Consider the following 19,305-nt stretch of genomic DNA (forward strand, 5'->3'; position numbering starts at 1 on the left):
GTGCATACTTGTTTTGCACTGATGCCCAAAACCCTGCATCCCCCCAGTTCCTCCTCTCTCTGTGCTGCTGCCTGGCATCTGTTGTCCATCAGCCCTGCAGTCTGGGCTGGCTGGGGCAGTGATTTGCCTGCTGGCCCATGCACAGCCTCTGGCATCCTGCAGGCAGTGTGGAGCAGGAGCTGGGCAAGCAGCAGCTGCAGCTCTGGCTGTGCCTCTTGCCCCAGGTCTGTCACTCCTGCTGTCCCCTCGCCTGCTTTTGTCTCTGCTGAAGAGCTCTTTGGACAGAGGCTGCTCCTCACCACGGTGATCCAGTGGTGTGGGAGTGGAGGGCTGGGCTCAGGCAGTACCTCTGAGCACCTCTCTGCATGTTAATGATGCCCAAAACCTGCTCTGACAGATGAGAGATTTTCAGTAAGTGCAGTGGAGTCTGCATGCAAAATAAGCTCCAGTGCTGCCCCTGCTGCATGTTCTGCCTTAGTGGCTGAGTTCACAGGTGAGGTAATCCGTGAAAATGCTGGCAGTGAAGTGCCAGCTTTTAACAGAATAGGGACAAAAGGCTTTACTCATATTTTAGGGATGCTGAATGATTTCCTGTACAGCCACAAGTAAAACCATTGATGCCATGTGCAACTTTCTTACTAAAGTGAAATGAAAGTCAAATGTAAAGGTTCTTCTCCTTGTTAAAATGCTAAAATACAGCTTTGGAAGTAGAAATTTAATTGAAGCTATTAAATTACTATGCATTAGAGACCTTTCTTTAATGGACTTACCTGAAGAGCTTTAATGAGTTAAACTGTGAAGGATAATAGAGATGGAGAGTATAATTAACTGTTGAGGTTAGAGATGCTTTACTTCAACTCTTAATGTTGTGGCACCTTTTCTAAAAATGTTGGTGTCAACTATTACAAAGCTTTAACCCATCCTGTGGACTTATGATTACAGTTTTGGTGGATGAACCTCTTATTCAAGCAACTACTTATATTCCTTTGATGGATAATTCTGACTCAGGCACTTTGGAAAAGCGTGAGCCGGTTGAAGTTGTAAAACACAATGCGAATGAGGGCATCCAGAAGAGCAGTGGCAAGAAACTGAAGAATGAAACAGATAAAGGTAAGAAACTGATAATTCAGTCTCTTTCTGGCATAGCCTGCTTGCAAACTTCATCAGGGAAGATGTGTGGGGAGGGGGATCCTCTCTGATGTAGTGTGAGGAAGGGATTTGAGGAAAACGTTTTTGCAGGATGCTTGTGTGTGCTCGCTTCTGCCTTGTCTTTGGCACTGTGGAAAGGGCTCTGTGCCATCTGAATCCTTTCAGCTCTGACTGGGCTTTTGTGTCCCCAGTGAGCAAAGGGCTGATCACAGACCACACAGATGCAGCGAGGGAGTTCACAGTGGAGAGTTCAGACATTGCTCACAGGGATGGACTCCAAAGCCAGGGCATTCAGCACAAGCTCTTGGAGTCTGCTGGAGGCTGGAAGGGCAGCCTGCATGCTCTAGGGCTGTTCATGGAGCTATCTGAGGCTGACCCAGTGCAATACAGAGTGACCTGAAGCAGATTGCCAGTGGAGAGAATCTGGCAATTTCCAGGGAGACTCCAAATTTTCCCTTCAGTACAGTTGGAATTGGTTGGGACAGGGAAACTTCCTTCATACTCTCCCACACATGCCTGGAGTGATTAATGAGCATTGTGTTCTACCCTGAAGCTTTAAATAGGCCTCTGACCATCTCAAAGCCTGACAGACTAGTAAGTTTGAGCCATGAGGTGAGACCTCAAATTTGTGAGCAGCCACAGAGAAGCCAGGCAGCTGAGCAGTGACACCCAGCTCAGGTTTGGGCAGAAGGCTGATTCTTCAGCACTGTCTGGTCACTCACTTCACTCTTTGGAACCTCTCTTTTTAGTCTCATCTTCTAAAGTACCCCCTCAAAAGCTTCCTGGCAGCTTTTTAATTGGATTCCCACATTCCTGAGGCTCCTCTTGTGCTTCTGGCTCAGTGGCTGCAGGTTACTGTCCTGCAGCATCAGAGTGCCTCACGTGCTCCTGTCCCTTCTCATTTCCTCAGCACGCTGTGACCTTCTCCATGAACTCCTAATTCTCCTGTGTCAGCTGGGATTTGCCCTCCCAATATAGAAATCTTGCCCTGCTCTAATTGTAAGCTCCTTGGATGCAAGGGCAAGGTCTCTGTGCCTTCGGAGAGCACGGGGCTTGGGCTAGTCCTGGCTCAGCTGGGATCAGTTCCTGGCTCACTGGGCTGTGGTCTCAGGATCTTGGCATATTCCTGGTAGCAGCATCACTGATGAGGTCAATGCAGCACTGATGTGAGCTGAAGTGACGACTGAGTTGGATTTAGGACTAAGAGAGAGTGTGCTAGAATTCCTCAGCACTCCCTCCCCGTGCTCTGTCATTCAGTGATTTTATGCTTGGTAATTTCTTTTAGGGCATAGAGTCACTGCTGCTTTTTTTGTTCTTTGTTTATTTCTCAGACGGATCTTTGGGTTTGATGTGTAATTTGATTTCAGGGCATGTTTAGCACCTGTGGTGAGAAACCCAGACCTGTCTCCATGATCTGTGGGATGATTTCTGACCAAGCATCACTTCTAAGCTTGTGCTTTTTTTAATTCTTCCCATCCCTTCACACACTTTTGGGCACTGGTGAATATTTGACAGGGATATGGGGTGCCTTGGTGTTGTGCTCCCATTTCCTGGAGTCAGAGGGCCACCTAATGACCTGTCTATGAGCAGCCTGTTTGAGAGCAGTGGTTTTTGTTAGAGAATAGTTCAGCTGAATTGTCTTTCCTTGTGTGTGTCTCTTTAAACACTTGGCCAGCCATTAAGAGGGATCTTACTGATTTATCTTCCTGCTGCTCAACTCTTCTTGCAGCAGTTCCCTCAATCTAAATTTGGAAGTTAATATTTTTGTCTTCCATATATTGTAATCAAAAATGTACCAGTTTTTAAATTAATTAACTTTTCATGTGCATATTGCTTGTGCAGCCAGGCTGTCCTCCAAATTGAGAGCTCATTTTAAATTACTGTCATGATACACTGGAAAGGACTCTTCAATTTTTCACATTTATGCTATTTTTCTCCTCCAAAATCTGTGTTATGCTCTGTCTTCTTGCTAGCAGCACTATAAACGTTACCAACTGTGCAAACAGTGGTGGGATTTTCTCTTTTCCCAAAACTATCAGCTGGCAGATTGTTATCGGGTTTAAATTGGAGAGATGTTGTTTTTGCTCAATGTCCATGACCTCTTGCTTCTTGGCATTTCAGACTGGAATTAAATATAATGCATAATGATACCCCATCACATGCTGTTTCAAGGCAAAATAAATAATTCTGTACGGAGTCCAAAGTAAATAAATCCTCCCTTCTGTGTTGCAGAGAATGCTGAAGTAAAATTCAAGGATTTTGTAACATCCATGAAGAATATGATCTTCTCTGAAGATGAGGCCCGTTGTGTAGTGGAGGTGTTAAAGGAAAAATCTGGTGCAATTCATGATTTCTTGCAAAAGGTGAATGACTCTGGAGTGTGGGGGCGGGAAGACAAAACTTATTAAGCAAACAGAAATTGGAAGAGGTGCTGTCAGATCAGCTCTGTCGGTGTGATCTGTCTTTGGGAGACTCTCTCCAGCTGCTCTGTGCTTGCCTGGCCTGCAGCAACGAGCTGTCAGATGCCTTTGTGCTGCCATCTGCCACGCCAGGGGTGGCTCTGGCCACTTGGGAAGAGCAAGGAGTAAAGCAGGAATGCTGCTGCTGGCACATGTGTGTTGGCACAGGGAAGGATGGCTGGTGACTTTTGGGAGTGATCTTTCCCAAATGTGTAAATAGGATAAGCTATGGGAGGAATTCAGAGCAAGCTGCTGTGGCTGTGCACTTGATCAGCCAATTCTGTGTTTTGCAAGTCTGTACAATGTAGTTTAACTTCTTTGGATATTTTTCATAGGATTGCAGAGCAGTGCAGGTTTGGAAGGGACCTTAAGGGGTTTGGAGTGGTTCAGCCTCCTGGCTGAAGCAGGACCAGCTCTGAGGTCAGCCCACGCTGCTCAGGCCTTTATCCAGTCTGGGTATCTTGAAGCCTTTAGGGAATGGCTGCAAAACCCCTCTGGGCAACCTGTGCCAGTGTTTGGCAGTTCTTTTTAATTCTTGTAGTCAAGACGGAAGAGAATGGTGTCCACCAATATCTTATCAATACAGAATCACACAATCCTTGGGGTGGAAGGGAGCTCTGGAAGCCATCCAGTCCAAGCCCCTGGCCAAGGCAGGGTCACCTGGAGCAGGTGACACAGGAATGTGTCCATGTGGATTTGGAATGTCTCCAGAGAGGGAAACTTCCCTGAGCAGCTGTTCCAGGTCTCTGCCATCCTCCAGGGAAAGCAGCTCTTTTTCATGTTGAGGTGCAACCTGTGCTTTAGTTTGTGGCCATTGCTCCTCGTCCTGCTGCTGGACACGCACCTACTCCTCTCTGCCATGACTCACTGTGGGTGTCACTTTGTGCTTGTCACATCCTGCATGTCACACTTGGGCTCCTGCAATCCTGGGTTCCTCTGCAGGCACGGTACCAGAGCAGAAATGCAGAACTGGCTACGTGTCGGTTCAGTTCATGCAATAGATCAGCATAACAACACAACTTGAGCTGGGAGGGGCTTCAGGAGGCTGTGTAGTCCAGCTGCCTGCTCAGAACAGGTCCAACACTGAATTCTGAGCAAGTTGCTCATGGATTTGTCCAGTTGCATCTTGAAAACCTCCAAAGACAAAACCCAGTAGTGCTACCCTTGGAATGGTGTTGCCTGCTTGCTGTGTTTTTTTTTTTTTTTTTCTTTTAAAGGAAGGTTTGGTGTTAAAGCTGAACCTTTAGGGTGAAAATGAGTTCCTGGGTTTGTAGACAACAAAAAATGTAGGTTTCTGTAGGTGGAAGTGTGAATTGTGCTCTCTCTGTAGCTCATGCAAGTCACTGACAGTGTGTTTTTACTGCAGGCATGCACATTACCACTAAAGGAGAATTTCCAAACAAATTCAGAGTCCATTTATGGGTCTGACACTTCTTTCCTTCTTCAGTTATCAGACTTCAATGAGTGAAGTCCAAGTAGTCCAACCTCCTCCTCAAAGCAGCACCAGCTCTGAGGTCAGCTCAGGCTGCTCAGGGCCTTATCCAGTCTGGGCTTGAACCCTTCAAGGCCTGAGACTGCACGAGCATCACACTTCACTGAGCCAAGTCTGAGCACAAACACATAGAATTTGTGCTCTTTATTACATTTATTTCATTTGTAGGACCAGTATGCAAGTAGCAGGACCATGGGGATTGTTCCTCTAGGTCTATTCCCTGGAGTGCCTCTAAAACTTTTTGTGTCAGTGTGCCAGCAGAAATGTAACTACATTAGCTGGAGGCTCTCCTGGGAAGTGGAAGGAGACACCAGATCAGTGTTTCCTTTTCCCTTTGTGGTGAGATATTTCAAGCAATTACATTTGTTGGATTGTACCTGCCCTGAGTGTGGGCTGGACCAGCTGATCTTGGAAGTCCTTCCATCCGCAGTTATTGACTGATTCAGCATCTCTGCATCTTTTCCCATCATTTCTCTTAATGGCTGTTCTTTGTTTTCCCCACTGCAGCTCTCTTCCAATGGGGAGCCCCTTAAGAGCCCATTTACCCTCTTAATTGCTTTCCATGCTTTGAAAATGCATTTCTTTGCCTGGTGAATCCATTAGTGGCAGAACCGGTACCGCTGGTGCCACCACGTGCATTGTGCAGATGGAAAATTTGGGAGCAGAAGGGAGTGTTTCCTCCTGTCAGGTTTGCTCTGCTGCCTTTTAGCGTGCTGTGCCACTACTTGTGGTTATTTTTGTGTCATCCTGCTGCAGGCCAGCAAGGCTGAGACAGCTGCAGCTCTGCACCAGCTCCAGGACAAGGAGAAGATGCTCACAGCAATGAAGGAGGAGGCAGCTGTTGCAAAGGAGCAGTGCAAGCAGCTCTCCCAGGTAAATATTGAGGAGTTCATGGCTATAGAGAGGAGCAGGGGTTTGGAGGACTAGCAGCCAGCAAATGCTGGTTCACTGAGCTAAGCCAAAAGGTGGAAGATTTTTACTGAAAAAGTTTGCCAAGACACTGTGTTTGGCTTTACGATGTATTTATGCAGTTACTTTCCAGTAGTTTTTCCAGGGAGTTCAATTCTCTGAGACTTGTAAGCTGAGCCTGTTTTTCTTTTCAAATGGTTACTTTAAAAGCACTTCCTTCACCTCTACGAGACTGTTTTGTGGATGCAAATGTGAAATGTCTTTCCTGCATCACAGTTTTAATTTGGTCCATAGTGTAGCATTCACATGCCTGTGTGCTTCTAGGCACAACAGTCATTGGTTTCCTTCAAGAAGGAAAATACAGAAAGTGCAGACTTCCTGCTTAGCCCCCTGGAGGTGCAGCTCTGATTGCTTTGGACTTAGAGGGATGCTGATGCATCACTGTCAAAACTAGTTTATTAAAATTTTCTCTTTTATGAATGTTTCAGAGGAAAACAGTTACAGTAGACCAAATAATGAGGCAGATATGAAAATTTTGGAGTCTTGGGAGAAAGATTTATGTGTTTTGGCTGGTCTGGAAGCACATGAGCATTAGACTCTGGAAGGCCACGCTGTGGGACATAATTTGGGAAGAAAAAGCTGGGTGGCCAAAGGTGGGAGCCTTGGGAGATGAGAGGGGAAGAAGGGAGTGGGTGTTGTGTGAGCTCCTGGCAGGGCACAGGTGTTTACAAGTAGGATCAAGAGGTTTGGGATAGTCAGTGTCTAACTAAAGAGAGAAGGACTTGTGATGTGTTTGGAGGGAAAAAAGAAACTGGCTCAGGACTGCAGAATAAAATTGGAGAGAGGGATCTGCTGCTGAAGGAGCAGAAGGAATGGATGAAGGAATCTGAGTGTGGGAAATGCAGATGTGGTTGAGGACAAAACATCTGCAAAGTGGTGCTTGTAAAGGAGAGGCAGGAGCTGTAGAGAGGTAGGAGTCATTGTGGGGGGGTTTCCCATCTGAATTGGGGAAGGGAAAAGCTGGGAGAAAATGGATAACAGCAAAGTTGCTGCAATGCTAAAGTATCAGGACAAACAAGGGATAAAGCTCAGCTTGACTCTTATCTTCCAGTTAATGTGTTTCTCTGAAAGCACTGTCAAAAGCTAAAGGTGCTTTAGGGTGCAGAATGATTCCTGCAGGGATCTTGATAAAGATAATACCTGGAGAGGATAAATGAGGGCAAGAGCTGAGTACCTCAAGACTCAGAGGTATTTGGCAAAACACAAACAAGGGAAAAGTTAAATCTTCCCAGGATCTCTGGTTCTGCCCTGACAGGGTAGCTGGGTTACTGAGGACTACAAGTGAATGGTGGGATGGGTGTAGGGTTAGAGGAGGCTGCAGTGTGTCCTGGTGCCCTTCTTTTAGTTGCATGTTAGTTAAAAAAAAAACCATGGAGAAAGATTTGCTTCAAGCTGTCTGTATTGTATTTGCAGAAGTGGCTTAAAATTTGGAGTTTGATCTACAAGAGAGAATAGCTTTTATTTAAACTAAAAGGTGAAAAAGACTATAATTACTCCAAAGAGATGGAGGATATTCAGGGTAATAATTTAGAGCATTTAAATTGTGTCAGGACTCCCTGGCAGTGTTAGGAGTTGTGTGGCTGAAAACACCTGAAGCTGGGGTGGTACAAATTGCTATTTGTGTGATGAGAGTTGCTGAAAGCTGCACTTAATGGTTTTGCTTACTACAGCAAGTGCATTTATATTGCAGAGGAGCAGCTCTGTGGATTTCTCAGGTGTCTGGGTTGAATTACTGGCTAATAAAAGATTAAAAAGCAATGTGTATTTTCATCTGAAAGCTATAATATGGCATCATGCTGGTGGGATTCAGGCTTCTCTGGCCTTTGTAGTGCACTAATAGCCCATCTCCTGTGGCAAAGCTCCTGGCTTTGCAACCTGCTACAATGCAATTATTCTGCTCTAAAGTGCTCTATTTTGCCGTGGTGCTTTACCTGTGTTCTTCATTTTGCTAAACTTGGGATGAAAGTCTAAGCTTTGTCCTCTGTGATATCTGTGGTTTGGTTGTTAGGACTCTGTGATTTGGCCAGACTTGATAGAAATAAGACTCCCATCTCTTCTGAGACAGCACAAAATCAGTGTTTAAGTTGGCAGACTTTTTAATAAATTAGAGATTTATGATGGTACAGGATCAGTGTAAGGTTTTGGAAGCGTAGTCTGATTCTGTAAATTTGCTGAACAAAGATTTGATGCTGACTTTGTGAAAGTTGTGAGTTCAATCCTCACACCATTAAATATTGGTTTTCGGCTTCTTTTTTCTCTTGTTGAGGTTGGGATTGAAGATACTACAGGCAATAGTTTGTGTTCAGACTTAGATGTTTATTATTTCTTATTTATGTTACCATTTCAGAGGTAGTGAGTTCTGCAGTTCTTCACTAACTAGGTATTAAATGGTTAACAGTCTTTTGCTATAAGGTTTTTAAGGCTAAACTGTCTAATTAAGAAATGATACTTAAATTATTTTCACTTTTAATCTAATAACTAATCATTCGAAGTCCACAATGCAGATTTTTCAGTCCAATTTCAAAATACCACCCAAACCCATGAAGAAGAAGGTAAGGAAGAAGGTAAAGAAGGAAGAAGGTAAAGAAGAAGGAGTAGCTTCTGCCTTAAAACTTCTGTTTTGCTCTGTATATATATTACTATATTCTAAAACTCTAAACTCTTAAGTTTTCCACCCTGTGATATCACACACTTCTAATCAACTACACACCCATAATCCCAGTGCTGTCAATCAATTTTGGAAGCCTTCTCCACAGCCTCAGGTCAAATTTTGAAATGCTCTCCTGGGAGTCAGAGTCTGTCAGCACAGAAAGTCTAAAATTCCCAGCATCCAGAACTCCAACAACTTCGGTTTGATGCACACTTGCTCTATTTTTAGTGATCTTAAAGACTCTTAGCCTTTAGAAAGCAGCAGTGGGTGAGTTGTTGCCCTTTTCCTGTCACTTCCCACCCCAGGAGCTGGTGGCAGAGAAGGAGAGGAATGGCTTGCTCACGGCCAAGATGCGCGAGCGCATCAACGCGCTGGAGAAGGAGCACGGCACCTTCCAGAGCAAAATCCACGTCAGCTACCAAGAGTCTCAGCAGATGAAGATAAAGGTAAATGCTTTGCCAAAACTGCTGCAGTTGATGCTCATGCACAACTGCTGAGAAATCACTGCAAAACTTTGTGGTAGCTTCCTGATTTAAAAGAAAGGGGAGTTCTCACAGGTGGCTTTTGAGGTGTGTAAAGCCCAGTGCTGGCCAGGCAGCTGGTCCCTGATCTAGTTACTTTTCCTTCCTGGTGTTCTGCTTAAATGTTATTCAATTAAAGTGTAAAGTCTAATTGAAATATTCAGCTTAAGGGAGCCACTAATGCTGATGATCATTTACCAGCAGAGAAATGTCTCTAAGATTATAGTACAGAGTGACAGCATAGCATAATACACATGAAATATCAGTGCCTGAGGGAGTGCTTTGCTGGAAATATTTCAGGAGCAGCCACTTGTATTTTTTTAAGACCCTTGTTACTTTCTATTTTAGTTGCTTAGTGGAGTGACTTTAGAAAGGTTTGTTTAATCAGATTTAAAAGTTTAACTTAGATTTTTCTAAGGAAAATGGCCCATCTTATGCTTAGATTTCATTCTGGTCATTCTTTCCTGTATGGATGTCATAGCTTTAAGCCCAGCATGTGAACTTCCCAACTCAAAATTGTATCTTCTGTCATGGCCCTTTGGAGAGCATCCTCTCTGCAGTTTTGGAGCAGAGGAGACTTCCTTGGAACCTATGTAGATAACTGGACAAGGAGAGGGTCTTGCTGCTGGCTGGGGAAGGGGGAAGGAGACCTGGGCACACCTGGGAGACTTTAGCAAGTGCTGCTGTCCCAGGCTGAGCTGGAGAAAGGAAATACAAAAGATCCAGTGCTCTGATCCTGCTCCCTCTGCTGATGTGCTGCAGCATGGCAGAGGAGCTGAAAATAGTCACAGCTTCCAATTGGGTGGGGTTTGTACCCCTGCTTCTCTTGGGATCTTGTTGGCGTTAAAAAACAAAACAGGCAAGGAAAAGAACCCCCCAATAAATGTCCAAGGCCCAGCTTGTTATGTTTGTTGGGGCAAAACAGGAGGTGGCTGCCCTGCAAGGGACTGCTCCCTGCTGCTGAGTTGTTAGACAAACATTTATTTGGATTTTCTAGTGTGAGAAAGGCTCGCTGATGAATCATCCACTTGATGAAACTGGGTCTTGGAATGGTGGCAGCCATATCTACAGACTGGCACTGATAAAGGAAGAGTGTTGTGTGTGCTCAAGGATTTTCAGAGCAGACTTTTGGGCTCCAAGACCAGCTTTGCTGTGTCTGCATATGCAGAGTCCGTTTTTTCTCTTTAAATCCTGTCTTTTGCCTTTGTTCACACCATTCTGAACCTTGGGTTATCAGGGTTTCTTTCTGCCTCAGCTTTGGAGCCTTGCTGAAAATCAGAATATTAGGTGAGGACTAGCCTTTTGCAGTTTGCATGCTGTAATCTGTGTATTGTTCGTTTTTTGTTACTTTTCCGGGTTTGTTAAAAGCAACAGCAAACAAGGATTATCTAATGATAATTCACAGCACGTTTGTTTTATTTCCCTTTGGAAAAGTAATATATTGGTATCCAGTTATTGATAAATATCTCAGGTTATGTAGCTGAGCAATTGGTATTCTGAGTAGCACTTATGTAGCCTTTTAAACCATAAAAAAGGTTGCCTTGATAAATAGGTTGATGCACTGATATAAAGGAAACCCGTGCTTTGATTTGAACACGAGGGTCTCAGTAGCACAGTTTAATTTAAGAACTGGTGTGTGAGGAAGGAACACACCTCCCCCTCTCCCAAAAAATCCACTTAGTTTGATTTACTGAAATTATTGTGGTATCTTACCTACTTCTACAAGCTGTTTTTTTTTTTTTTTTTTTTTGTTGTTGTTGTTATTGCTCTTTAGCCTAATCTTTTACGGAATTGATCTTTCTTTCTCCATCAGTTCCAGCAGCTCCGTGAGCAGATGGAGGCAGAAATAAGCCACCTGAAGCAGGAAAATGGTATCCTGAGAGATGCTGTCAGCACTTCCACCAATCAAATGGAGAGCAAGTATGTTGGCAGCTATTTGGAGCTCTGTGTGTTTTTGAGCCTCCCCTGAAGAGTTGTTCTGGCTTCTGTTTCTTTTGTTTCCAAGTCCTTGGCTGTCTCTGAATTAGTGGCTAAGTTGGGAACACAAATATTTTGGGCTGGACAGGTAGCTGGTGGTGTTTGCATTGAGCCAGGGCTTTCAGAATAAATAATTGCCTTTTTTCAACTTGAAGCCTGAGCTTTTAGGCTGTGCTGCTGAGGCTTTAAGAGAAAGAAGTGCAGCAGTGCTCAGGCACCTCTGGTGTTTTTGGCAGGGTGTGTATCCTTCCCCTGGGGCTTTAGGAGAGGTGCTGGTTGTGGCCTCTTGGGAGAACAGCAGCTCTAAACTTACATTATCAATACCCTGCAGTTACTGATGCTGCTGGGGTGGCACTTGAATTTATTTGCTGGTGTTGCAAATGTTTGGAGAAACGAAAATTGTCTTTTAGGAGTTACAACTTGGGCTGCCCCTGAGCTGGCAGGGAGGATTTTGTGCATTGTGCAGGTAAAAGCTGAGCACCATGGTTAAGGTGTGTAGAAGACAAAACTGCCACAATATCCTCTCTCAGATATTTATTACTGAATGTCAAATGCTCAGAGAAGAGTGTGGAACCCTCATTTTAGGTGTCCTGTTTGTTTAAATGAAGCATCATTATCTTTCAGACAGTTATCCTGAAAAGGCTTTAATTCAAGCAGACTTGAGTTAAAAATGAAATGCTTTTTACTCTCTTAGGCACAAAGGAGAGCCTCTTAAAATTCTACCCTTGGGCTGAACAAATGCATCTTCTCTCCCAGCTGAGAAAGTGCATCAGATACCTCCATAAGTTAATTGTCAGGTCAAGGCCAGGAGGCAACAAATATTCTGAAGAAATGTGTGCAGTTAGTAAGTAGTTCAGGAGGAATAGTCCTCAGCATGCCTGGGATCAATAATCCTTTATGGGAAGAGGAAAAGAATGTGAACTTCCATGTGAGACCTTTCCCTATGCTGAGCCTCTTTAGTTGACATCAGCCTGCCCAAATCTTGCCGGTCAGCTTGCAGACCTCTTCCAGGAGCTGCTGCTTGTGCCTTGTTCTTGACCTTTAGTTCCTGACCCTGGCTTGTGGCTACTGACTTGTGCTGATGACCAGGAGCGATGGTTCTGCTGCTGTGGCCAGGACTACCTGACCCTCATCCCTTTCCTAGGATAAAACAGTTTTAGAGGGGGGAGAACACCTTAAACCCACCCTTTGGCTGCAAATACAGGACTTGCTGTTGACATTTGAGTAGCAAACCCCTATAGTAAAAATGCAGTTGACCCTGGTTTGGGGAAGAAATGATGATGTCTGGCTCCAGACCAGAAGGCTGAAGGATCTGCTTTATTAACACTATACTACATTACATTAATATACCATTTAAAGAGATACTATCCTGTTTTACATACTTACTTCTTACTTACCTGTCTAACTAACTCACAAACTCGTGACTCTGCTGAGAGCCTGAGCCACAGCTGGATCCCATTGGTCACTGACCCCAAACAACCTTCACCAGAATCCAACCCAGCCATCACTGCAGGTGAACAATCTCCACACCACATTCCACATGGGGAAAAGAAAGGAGCAGAGATAAAGATTGTTTTCTCTTCTTCTCTCTGTGCTTCTCCTGAGAGACAGAATTGTGTCTGTCTGTCCAGAGGACGTGACTGTCACGAGCCCCCGTGGCAATGTTTGTTTGCGTGCAGGCAGTCGGCAGAGCTGAACAAGCTGCGCCAGGACTACGCCAGGCTGATGAACGAGCTGGGGGAGAAGAGCAGCAAACTGCAGCAGGAGGAGCTCCAGAAGAAGAATGCAGAGCAGGCAGTGGCTCAGCTCAAGGTGCCTGGGGTTTGCTCTGCCTGTCAGGCTGTGCTCAGGGTTTTATCTGAGCTGGGTGGGAATTGCTTGAGCTGCTCATTTCGGATGGGCTCAGCCAGCCTAGGGGTTTATTTAATGGTTTTATTCAGTGCACTGGGTTTTGAGTGATTACAGACCTCCCTGTGAAGTGAAACTTACCTTCCAGGTAAATATCTTTTCAACATCACCAGTTAAGCTTTTGATTTTGCTTTCTTTGAGAGTACAGTTCCAACAGGAGTTGGTACTTCAGAGCCATTCATCCAGATGGCACTGTCCTTGTGTGGTTTTTATTTGAAGCTACATGTTTTTGCTTAAATATATTTTAAAATAAATATACTTTTTCAAGAGTTACATTCATTTAACTCCTAACTTTTAAATATAAATTAATAAAATAAATAATTGTTTAAAATAAATATACTTTTTAAAGAGTTAAAATGTAAATGGGCAGGCTTATGGATAAATCTTTCTGTTTCTTTTGAAGAATTTTTTTTTTTTTAATAGGAGATAGTGTTTTCAGAATGTCAATTCAGAGCTCATGATTTCTTTAATATTTGCAATTAAATCTTACATACCAGAAGTTCTCCCCGCCTTTTGCCCTGGCAGGTGGAGAATTGGTATCTAGAGTTGAGATGTTTTAATTACTGAATGCAGATTTATGTGATGCTTGGCTGGTCTGGCTTCTGGTGTTAATTCTGAACTATCAGGGCAAAGATGCTACGTTTTCATATTACAGAGACCATTCTGTTGAGAGCCTATAATGAAATCCTGTTCAGAATTTGCCTTTCAAATTAATAGGCTAAACTAGTCTAGGAGGAGGATTACAGAGCACTCTGTCTCTCTGAAGTGCCCTGATGGAAACAAGAAACAATTTCACTTCATTGCCATATGTTTTGGGACTAGCACTGAGGAGATGCACTCTGAATGCTTCAAAAAGAAATTAAAGGGAAAGAAATTAATTAAGCTCTTCTCATCAACTCTTTCTTCAATGTGAAGGTCCAGCAGCAGGAAGCAGAGAGAAGATGGGAAGAAATCCAGGCTTATCTCAGGAAAAGAACAGCAGAACATGAAGCAGCACAGCAAGGCACGTATCACAGAATTCCCAAATAATGCTTACTGCAATGAACTGGCTGTTGCCATTTGTTAAAAAAAAAAAAAGGGCATTATTGTGTAAATGTCTTAAATAAAGCTCAGGTGAAGTCAGCCCTGCTTCAGCACCCCTGGGGAAAGTGTTTTGGGATCCCAGGTAGTCTGAATGCTGATGGGGGAGCTGAACCTTGTTGGAGTGAGGCTCCTAATCAGCCTTCCCATTTACAGTGAAAATTATTTCCCTCAAAGTTAAATATTGACTTCTGAATTAAAATCCTGACATTTCTGCTACAGATATGCAGAATAAGCTTGTGGCCAAAGACAATGAAATCCAGAGCTTGCACAGTAAACTTACTGATACAATGGTGTCAAAACAGCAGCTGGAGCAGAGGATGCTGCAGTTATTGGAGGCTGAGCAAAAGAGAGCTACTGAGGAGGACTCCATGCAAATGCAGGTGCAGGTAGTATTCCTCAAGTGTTTTAAGGGTTTGGGGTTTTGCCTTTCACTTTGTGTCTGTGGAAACACAGAAATATCCCTGAAATGCTGCTTTAGTGAAGCTTTCCCACTGAATAAAGGATAAAAAAAACCTGCTTATGGAGTGAGACCCTGCGTGTGATGCTTTGAGGAGGTGTGGGGCCACCTCACACATTGAGAAGCACTTGGGACCAAGTCAGGAAATGGTGCTGACCCCATTTGCCAAGCTGTGAAATGATCCATGGTGTGGGGAGCACCCTGGGAGAGCAGCCAGGAACCTTTGGTGTCCGTGTGATCTCCTTCCTCCTGGCATCAGGTGGTGAGAGGCAGCGTGGACATAACCTTTGAGGGCTTCAGGGAAACCAAACGGATTGTGGTGGAGCAGGGAATGCTTTTCCTTGATACAGAACAGGTTCTGGTGCTTCCACTCCAACTGGTTGGTTGTAGTGGGGAGAAAAAACCAGCATCTTTTTGTAAAGTGTCTGACATGTAAGTGCTGAACTGTTCTTACTAACATAATCATGGCTAAAAGCTAATCCTAGCAAAAGTGGAGTAGCTGCAGATCTCAGCCTGCTTTTCTTTCTGTGCTCTCTTACAAGGAGCTGATAGAGCAGAATGATGCTTTGAATGCTCAGCTTCAGAAGTTTCATTCACAAATGGCAGCCCAGGTACAGCATGTTCTCAGACTTTTTGTAGTCATGACTTGTGAACTTTTGTTAAAAGCAAGACCTTTGGTAGCTGGGTGTGAGATGTAATGCTGAAAGCAGAGATTTGTTAGCATCCTCTTTTCTAATGTTCCTTAAACTGTTCTAAAACTTAAAGCTTCTTTTTTTTTTTTTTTTTGGGGGGGGGGAGAATCCACTTATTTCCTCCCTTAGTCACTTTCATTTATAACTAAAGGGTATAGTACCTTTTTCAATGTTTTTTGTCCTGTAGCTTTGCATGTCTACAATTCTGTCTTGTGGTTCTTTTGGTCTTTCTGCAGTCCTCCTGAGAACCACCTGATTGTGCTTTTTTCCCTTGTGGTAGCTCCTGTATCAAGCTGTCTGTTCATTTTAGTGCTGATTTCTGTGCAGAAGCAAAAAAAAAAAAAAATCACACAAAACCCCACCAAACCTGCACAATGCCTTTCTCAATTATTTTAATCTTTAAAATTTTGGTTTGACTAGTTTATTTGAGACATTATTTCTGTTGTAAACACTGTGTAAGGCCTCAGGATCACTGGAGTTGCCTCCCCATAGAAGAAGGTCACAGAAATCAGCTCAGAAAGGCTTTGGGGGCACAAGTGGAGGCTGTTCCTATGCAGTTGGATGCTTCCTTCTTTTAATCATGGATGTGCTTGATGGAATTTGATTAAATTCGACATCAGGCTGAAAATCTGGCTTTGCTTGAAGTGCTTTAACCCACTGGGTGGGGAGAGTAGTGAGGGAAGAGCCACTGTAGATTTCCAGCATCTTCATGTCCTGCTTCTCTCATCCCTTTAAGAGCTTTGGAAATAAATTCTTAGGGAAATTTAGACTTTTTAGCACTGAGTTACACAGGGAGGGTCCTGGAGGTGTGTGCTTTCCCCAGGTAGCCTCAACTGGCCATGGAAATTCAGGGATGTTCTCCCACCATGGACAGTGGAGATGAAAACAACACTTTGGAGAAGGGAGTTGGGGCTGTATCCTGCCCTGGATATCAGGGGTGATGAAACTCCTTTAGTTGTTAGGAAGGACTGGAATTGTGGACGTGGAAGTTCTGCCACAGTCTGCAGAGGTCCCTTGAGGCCTTCAAGACCAGTGTGGTGGGTCTCTCCTGCCCTGTTGTGTGTGACAGCCTAGGGACAGGCTTTTTCCAGAGGGAAAAATGCCACTTGCTGAATCTGTGGTGCTGTTTCTGTTCACAACACAACTCCTGATGCACTGTGCAGGTTTTTTTTTTTAAATAATTTTTTTGTTGTTTTTTTTATTAATTTGAGTGGTTTGTCAGCAGAATATCCCATCAAGCACTCAGTTCCTGGGAGGGAAGTGCTGGTGAGCCCCATGGCTTGTTTGAATCTAGTGAAGGACAAATAATAGGGGTCTTTTTTCCCTTCATGTTGCATCAGGCCAGAGGGGAAGGGCCATTGCTGTGTGCTGGTATTCCTTCAATGTTCCTCAGCCAGGAAATAGTGGGAAGCATCCTGTGCCAGTTGAAAATAACCAGACAAATGCTATTCCTGGCTCAGTGTAGATGGGGATTCTTTGACTTGCTTTACTTCCAGTTATTTGTTTTTTTTTTTTTTTTTTTCCCTCCTGCAGACCTCGGCTTCAGTCCTGGCAGAAGAACTTCACAAAGTGTGAGCATCCATTTCCTCTGGGCTTTGGGAGGTGTTGCTGGCTTTCAGTGCCTGCTACCTTCCCTCCACTCACGTGCAGAGCGTATGGGAGGGACTGCTGAAGGAAATGTTGCTGTCTGTGCTTTTAACTCTTCATGAGATCAACTTGGGAGCTGGGAAACAGCTTCCTACAGATTTCCCTTCCGTGTCTGGCCTCAGGTTTGGAGTTTTGCTGTAGCTCTGAGCTCCAGAAAGCAGCATCTCCTGTGTTGTTTGTCCCTGCCTGTGTGCAGGGCCAGTGCAGAGTGCAGGAATGTGCGTGACCGTGAGAATTGTTATTTGGGCTGTGGGGCTGTGCCAGGAGGCTTCTCCCTCTGGGAGATGGGGTGCTAGTTGTGTTTCAGAGCTAGGGAATGTCTCATAAAATTTTTGGCAAGCAGACAGCATTTAAAATGGAAAAGCTTTTGGACCCAAAGTGTACAGTCAGCAGGATTTTGGAGTAGGGGCTGGACTAAAGGGCCAGGGTGTTATTTTGGGTTTAGCCTGATGCTTCCTGCACCACTTCCATCCACATCTTCTGTGCTGATCTGTCACTGTTTCCCCCTTGTGCAGGATTGCAGAGAAGGACAAACAGATCAAGCAGATGGAGGACTCATTAGGCAGTGAACGTGCCAACTTAACCAGCAAGGAGGAAGAGCTCAAGGTATAATAAAAGCCTGTGCAAATGCCAGCTGACCTGGCTGCATGTACAGAATGAAGCCCCCAAGGCTGCTGTCTTTTCAGCCTTTTCAGCTACAGGTCTGCTCTGCTAGGCAAAGCCAATGCTAGATGCTGGGAAAGCTGTTGATAAGGAAACTTGAGGATTTTCCTTCAAAAATTCCCCTGAAACTTCACCCTGGAGAGTGAAAGATTATCAGTGTACAAACTGCAAATACATTTATTTTTTTCCTTCCTTCCTTCAGGTCTTACAGAATATGAACCTCTCCCTGAAATCAGAAGTACAGAAGTTACAGGCTCTGACAAATGAACAGGTGAAACAGTTGTTTTGATTTTCCTCCCTTCCCACTACCTGTTCTGTCATAAATGCAAATGCAGATCTGTTGGCTTTAAGCAAGCTCTGCTTAAGCACATTAATGGTGCGAGGCTTCCGGATTGTGCTAATATCTGATTCCCTGGACTTCTTAGAGCTGGTGGGAGGCCTAATTCTTCCCCCTCCCTCACCAGCAAAGTCTTGTACTTGGATATCCAAGTTACTGAAGCATTTTGCTTGGTTGGTTTAGATTTTCAGGCATGCAGAGTGCAGGACACTTCACAGGAGTGAGCACAGCTCTCTGTGAATATGCAGGCCTGGCATTTGCATACAAGATTCATAAACATCCCCCCAAAAAAGCCCCCAAACCCCACAACTCCCCCTGCCTCACCACAGAGATGTTTTTGGAGCCAAAGTGCTGTCCCTGTGTTGCTGCTATGTGGGCTGTTCATTACAGAAGTGGAAATGAAGTGTTTAATTAGAGATAATCCCAGTTGCCAAATGAATCTCTTGGAGATGGTCTTCCCTTGGTATAGTTGCATGCTTGTAGGTTGGTGTTGTAAAAGTGCATGAAGACAAGTTTACCCCTTCCACTCTTGATTTCAGTCATGTGCTGGGAGGCCAAATGACTTGTTCTAGCTTTTTAATATTGTGGAATGAAAGGTTGATTGAATCATGTGATGTATCCTAAGTCTGTGTTAATCCTCTTTATAATCTAGGCTGCTGCTGCACATGAGCTGGAAAGGATGCAGAAAAGGTAAATAGCTCTGGGATTTGATAAACAATGTTTATCAGTCTTTTATGGTCTTCTCAATCATGCTTTTGTAAGACTTGGGTGGGGAAATGTGTTTAACTGTTCTGCTGTGTCTCAGCATTCACATAAAAGATGACAAAATAAGAACTCTTGAAGATCAGCTTCGAGAAGAACTCGCTCAGATTTCAAGCACAAAAGAAGAATTCAAGGTAAGATACAGAACAGGTGTTTTTGTGCTTGTTTTCAGTAAGTTTTCCAGTCTCCAGAGGTTGTGGAGCAACTGTAGAACAGTGAAATTAAACTGACCTTTGGGTGCTTAGGTAAATTTCAATATTGTGTTTGTAAGGCAGGAGCAATGTGGGATGTCACAGTAGTAGCAGCAGAGTGAGAGGTGGGATGGCACAAGTTAAATGCAGTGTCTCAGTTGTGGAGAGAGAGGGCTTTGAATTCTGCAAGAGGAGGTTGGACAATAAAAACTGTTGTGATTTCCCTGCATTACACCTGCAAATGTGCCTTTCAAGGCCTTCGTGCTTTTGTTTGGAGCCTTTGTTGCCTGGATTATCATGCCAAGCCTCTGTTTTCTGTCGGGCAGATGTGAAAATGCTTATTTTAAC

The 19,305-nt window shown here is 44.1% G+C and overlaps 1 protein-coding gene and 1 long non-coding RNA gene across 2 annotated transcripts in view; one reads left to right on the forward strand and one right to left on the reverse strand.

Annotated features, from left to right (window-relative positions):
* KTN1 (kinectin 1) overlaps positions 1-19,305 on the forward strand; it is a 76,989-nt gene that overhangs the window by 27,643 nt on the left and 30,041 nt on the right. The window contains exons 4-17 of the mRNA XM_068194940.1: positions 943-1,110; positions 3,382-3,512; positions 5,857-5,973; positions 9,025-9,165; positions 11,054-11,160; positions 12,897-13,029; positions 14,041-14,128; positions 14,428-14,594; positions 15,208-15,276; positions 16,891-16,928; positions 17,520-17,610; positions 17,870-17,938; positions 18,657-18,694; positions 18,810-18,900. Of these exons, the coding sequence (XP_068051041.1) occupies positions 943-1,110; positions 3,382-3,512; positions 5,857-5,973; positions 9,025-9,165; positions 11,054-11,160; positions 12,897-13,029; positions 14,041-14,128; positions 14,428-14,594; positions 15,208-15,276; positions 16,891-16,928; positions 17,520-17,610; positions 17,870-17,938; positions 18,657-18,694; positions 18,810-18,900 (1,448 nt within the window). The remainder of the gene's footprint in view (positions 1-942; positions 1,111-3,381; positions 3,513-5,856; positions 5,974-9,024; positions 9,166-11,053; positions 11,161-12,896; positions 13,030-14,040; positions 14,129-14,427; positions 14,595-15,207; positions 15,277-16,890; positions 16,929-17,519; positions 17,611-17,869; positions 17,939-18,656; positions 18,695-18,809; positions 18,901-19,305) is intronic.
* Positions 1-19,305, reverse strand: part of LOC137476559 (uncharacterized) — a 340,942-nt gene that overhangs the window by 21,406 nt on the left and 300,231 nt on the right. The gene's annotated exons all lie outside the window — the stretch shown is intronic.

This window comes from Anomalospiza imberbis, chromosome 6 (genome assembly GCF_031753505.1).
Source record: "Anomalospiza imberbis isolate Cuckoo-Finch-1a 21T00152 chromosome 6, ASM3175350v1, whole genome shotgun sequence".
Taxonomy (NCBI): domain Eukaryota; kingdom Metazoa; phylum Chordata; class Aves; order Passeriformes; family Viduidae; genus Anomalospiza; species Anomalospiza imberbis.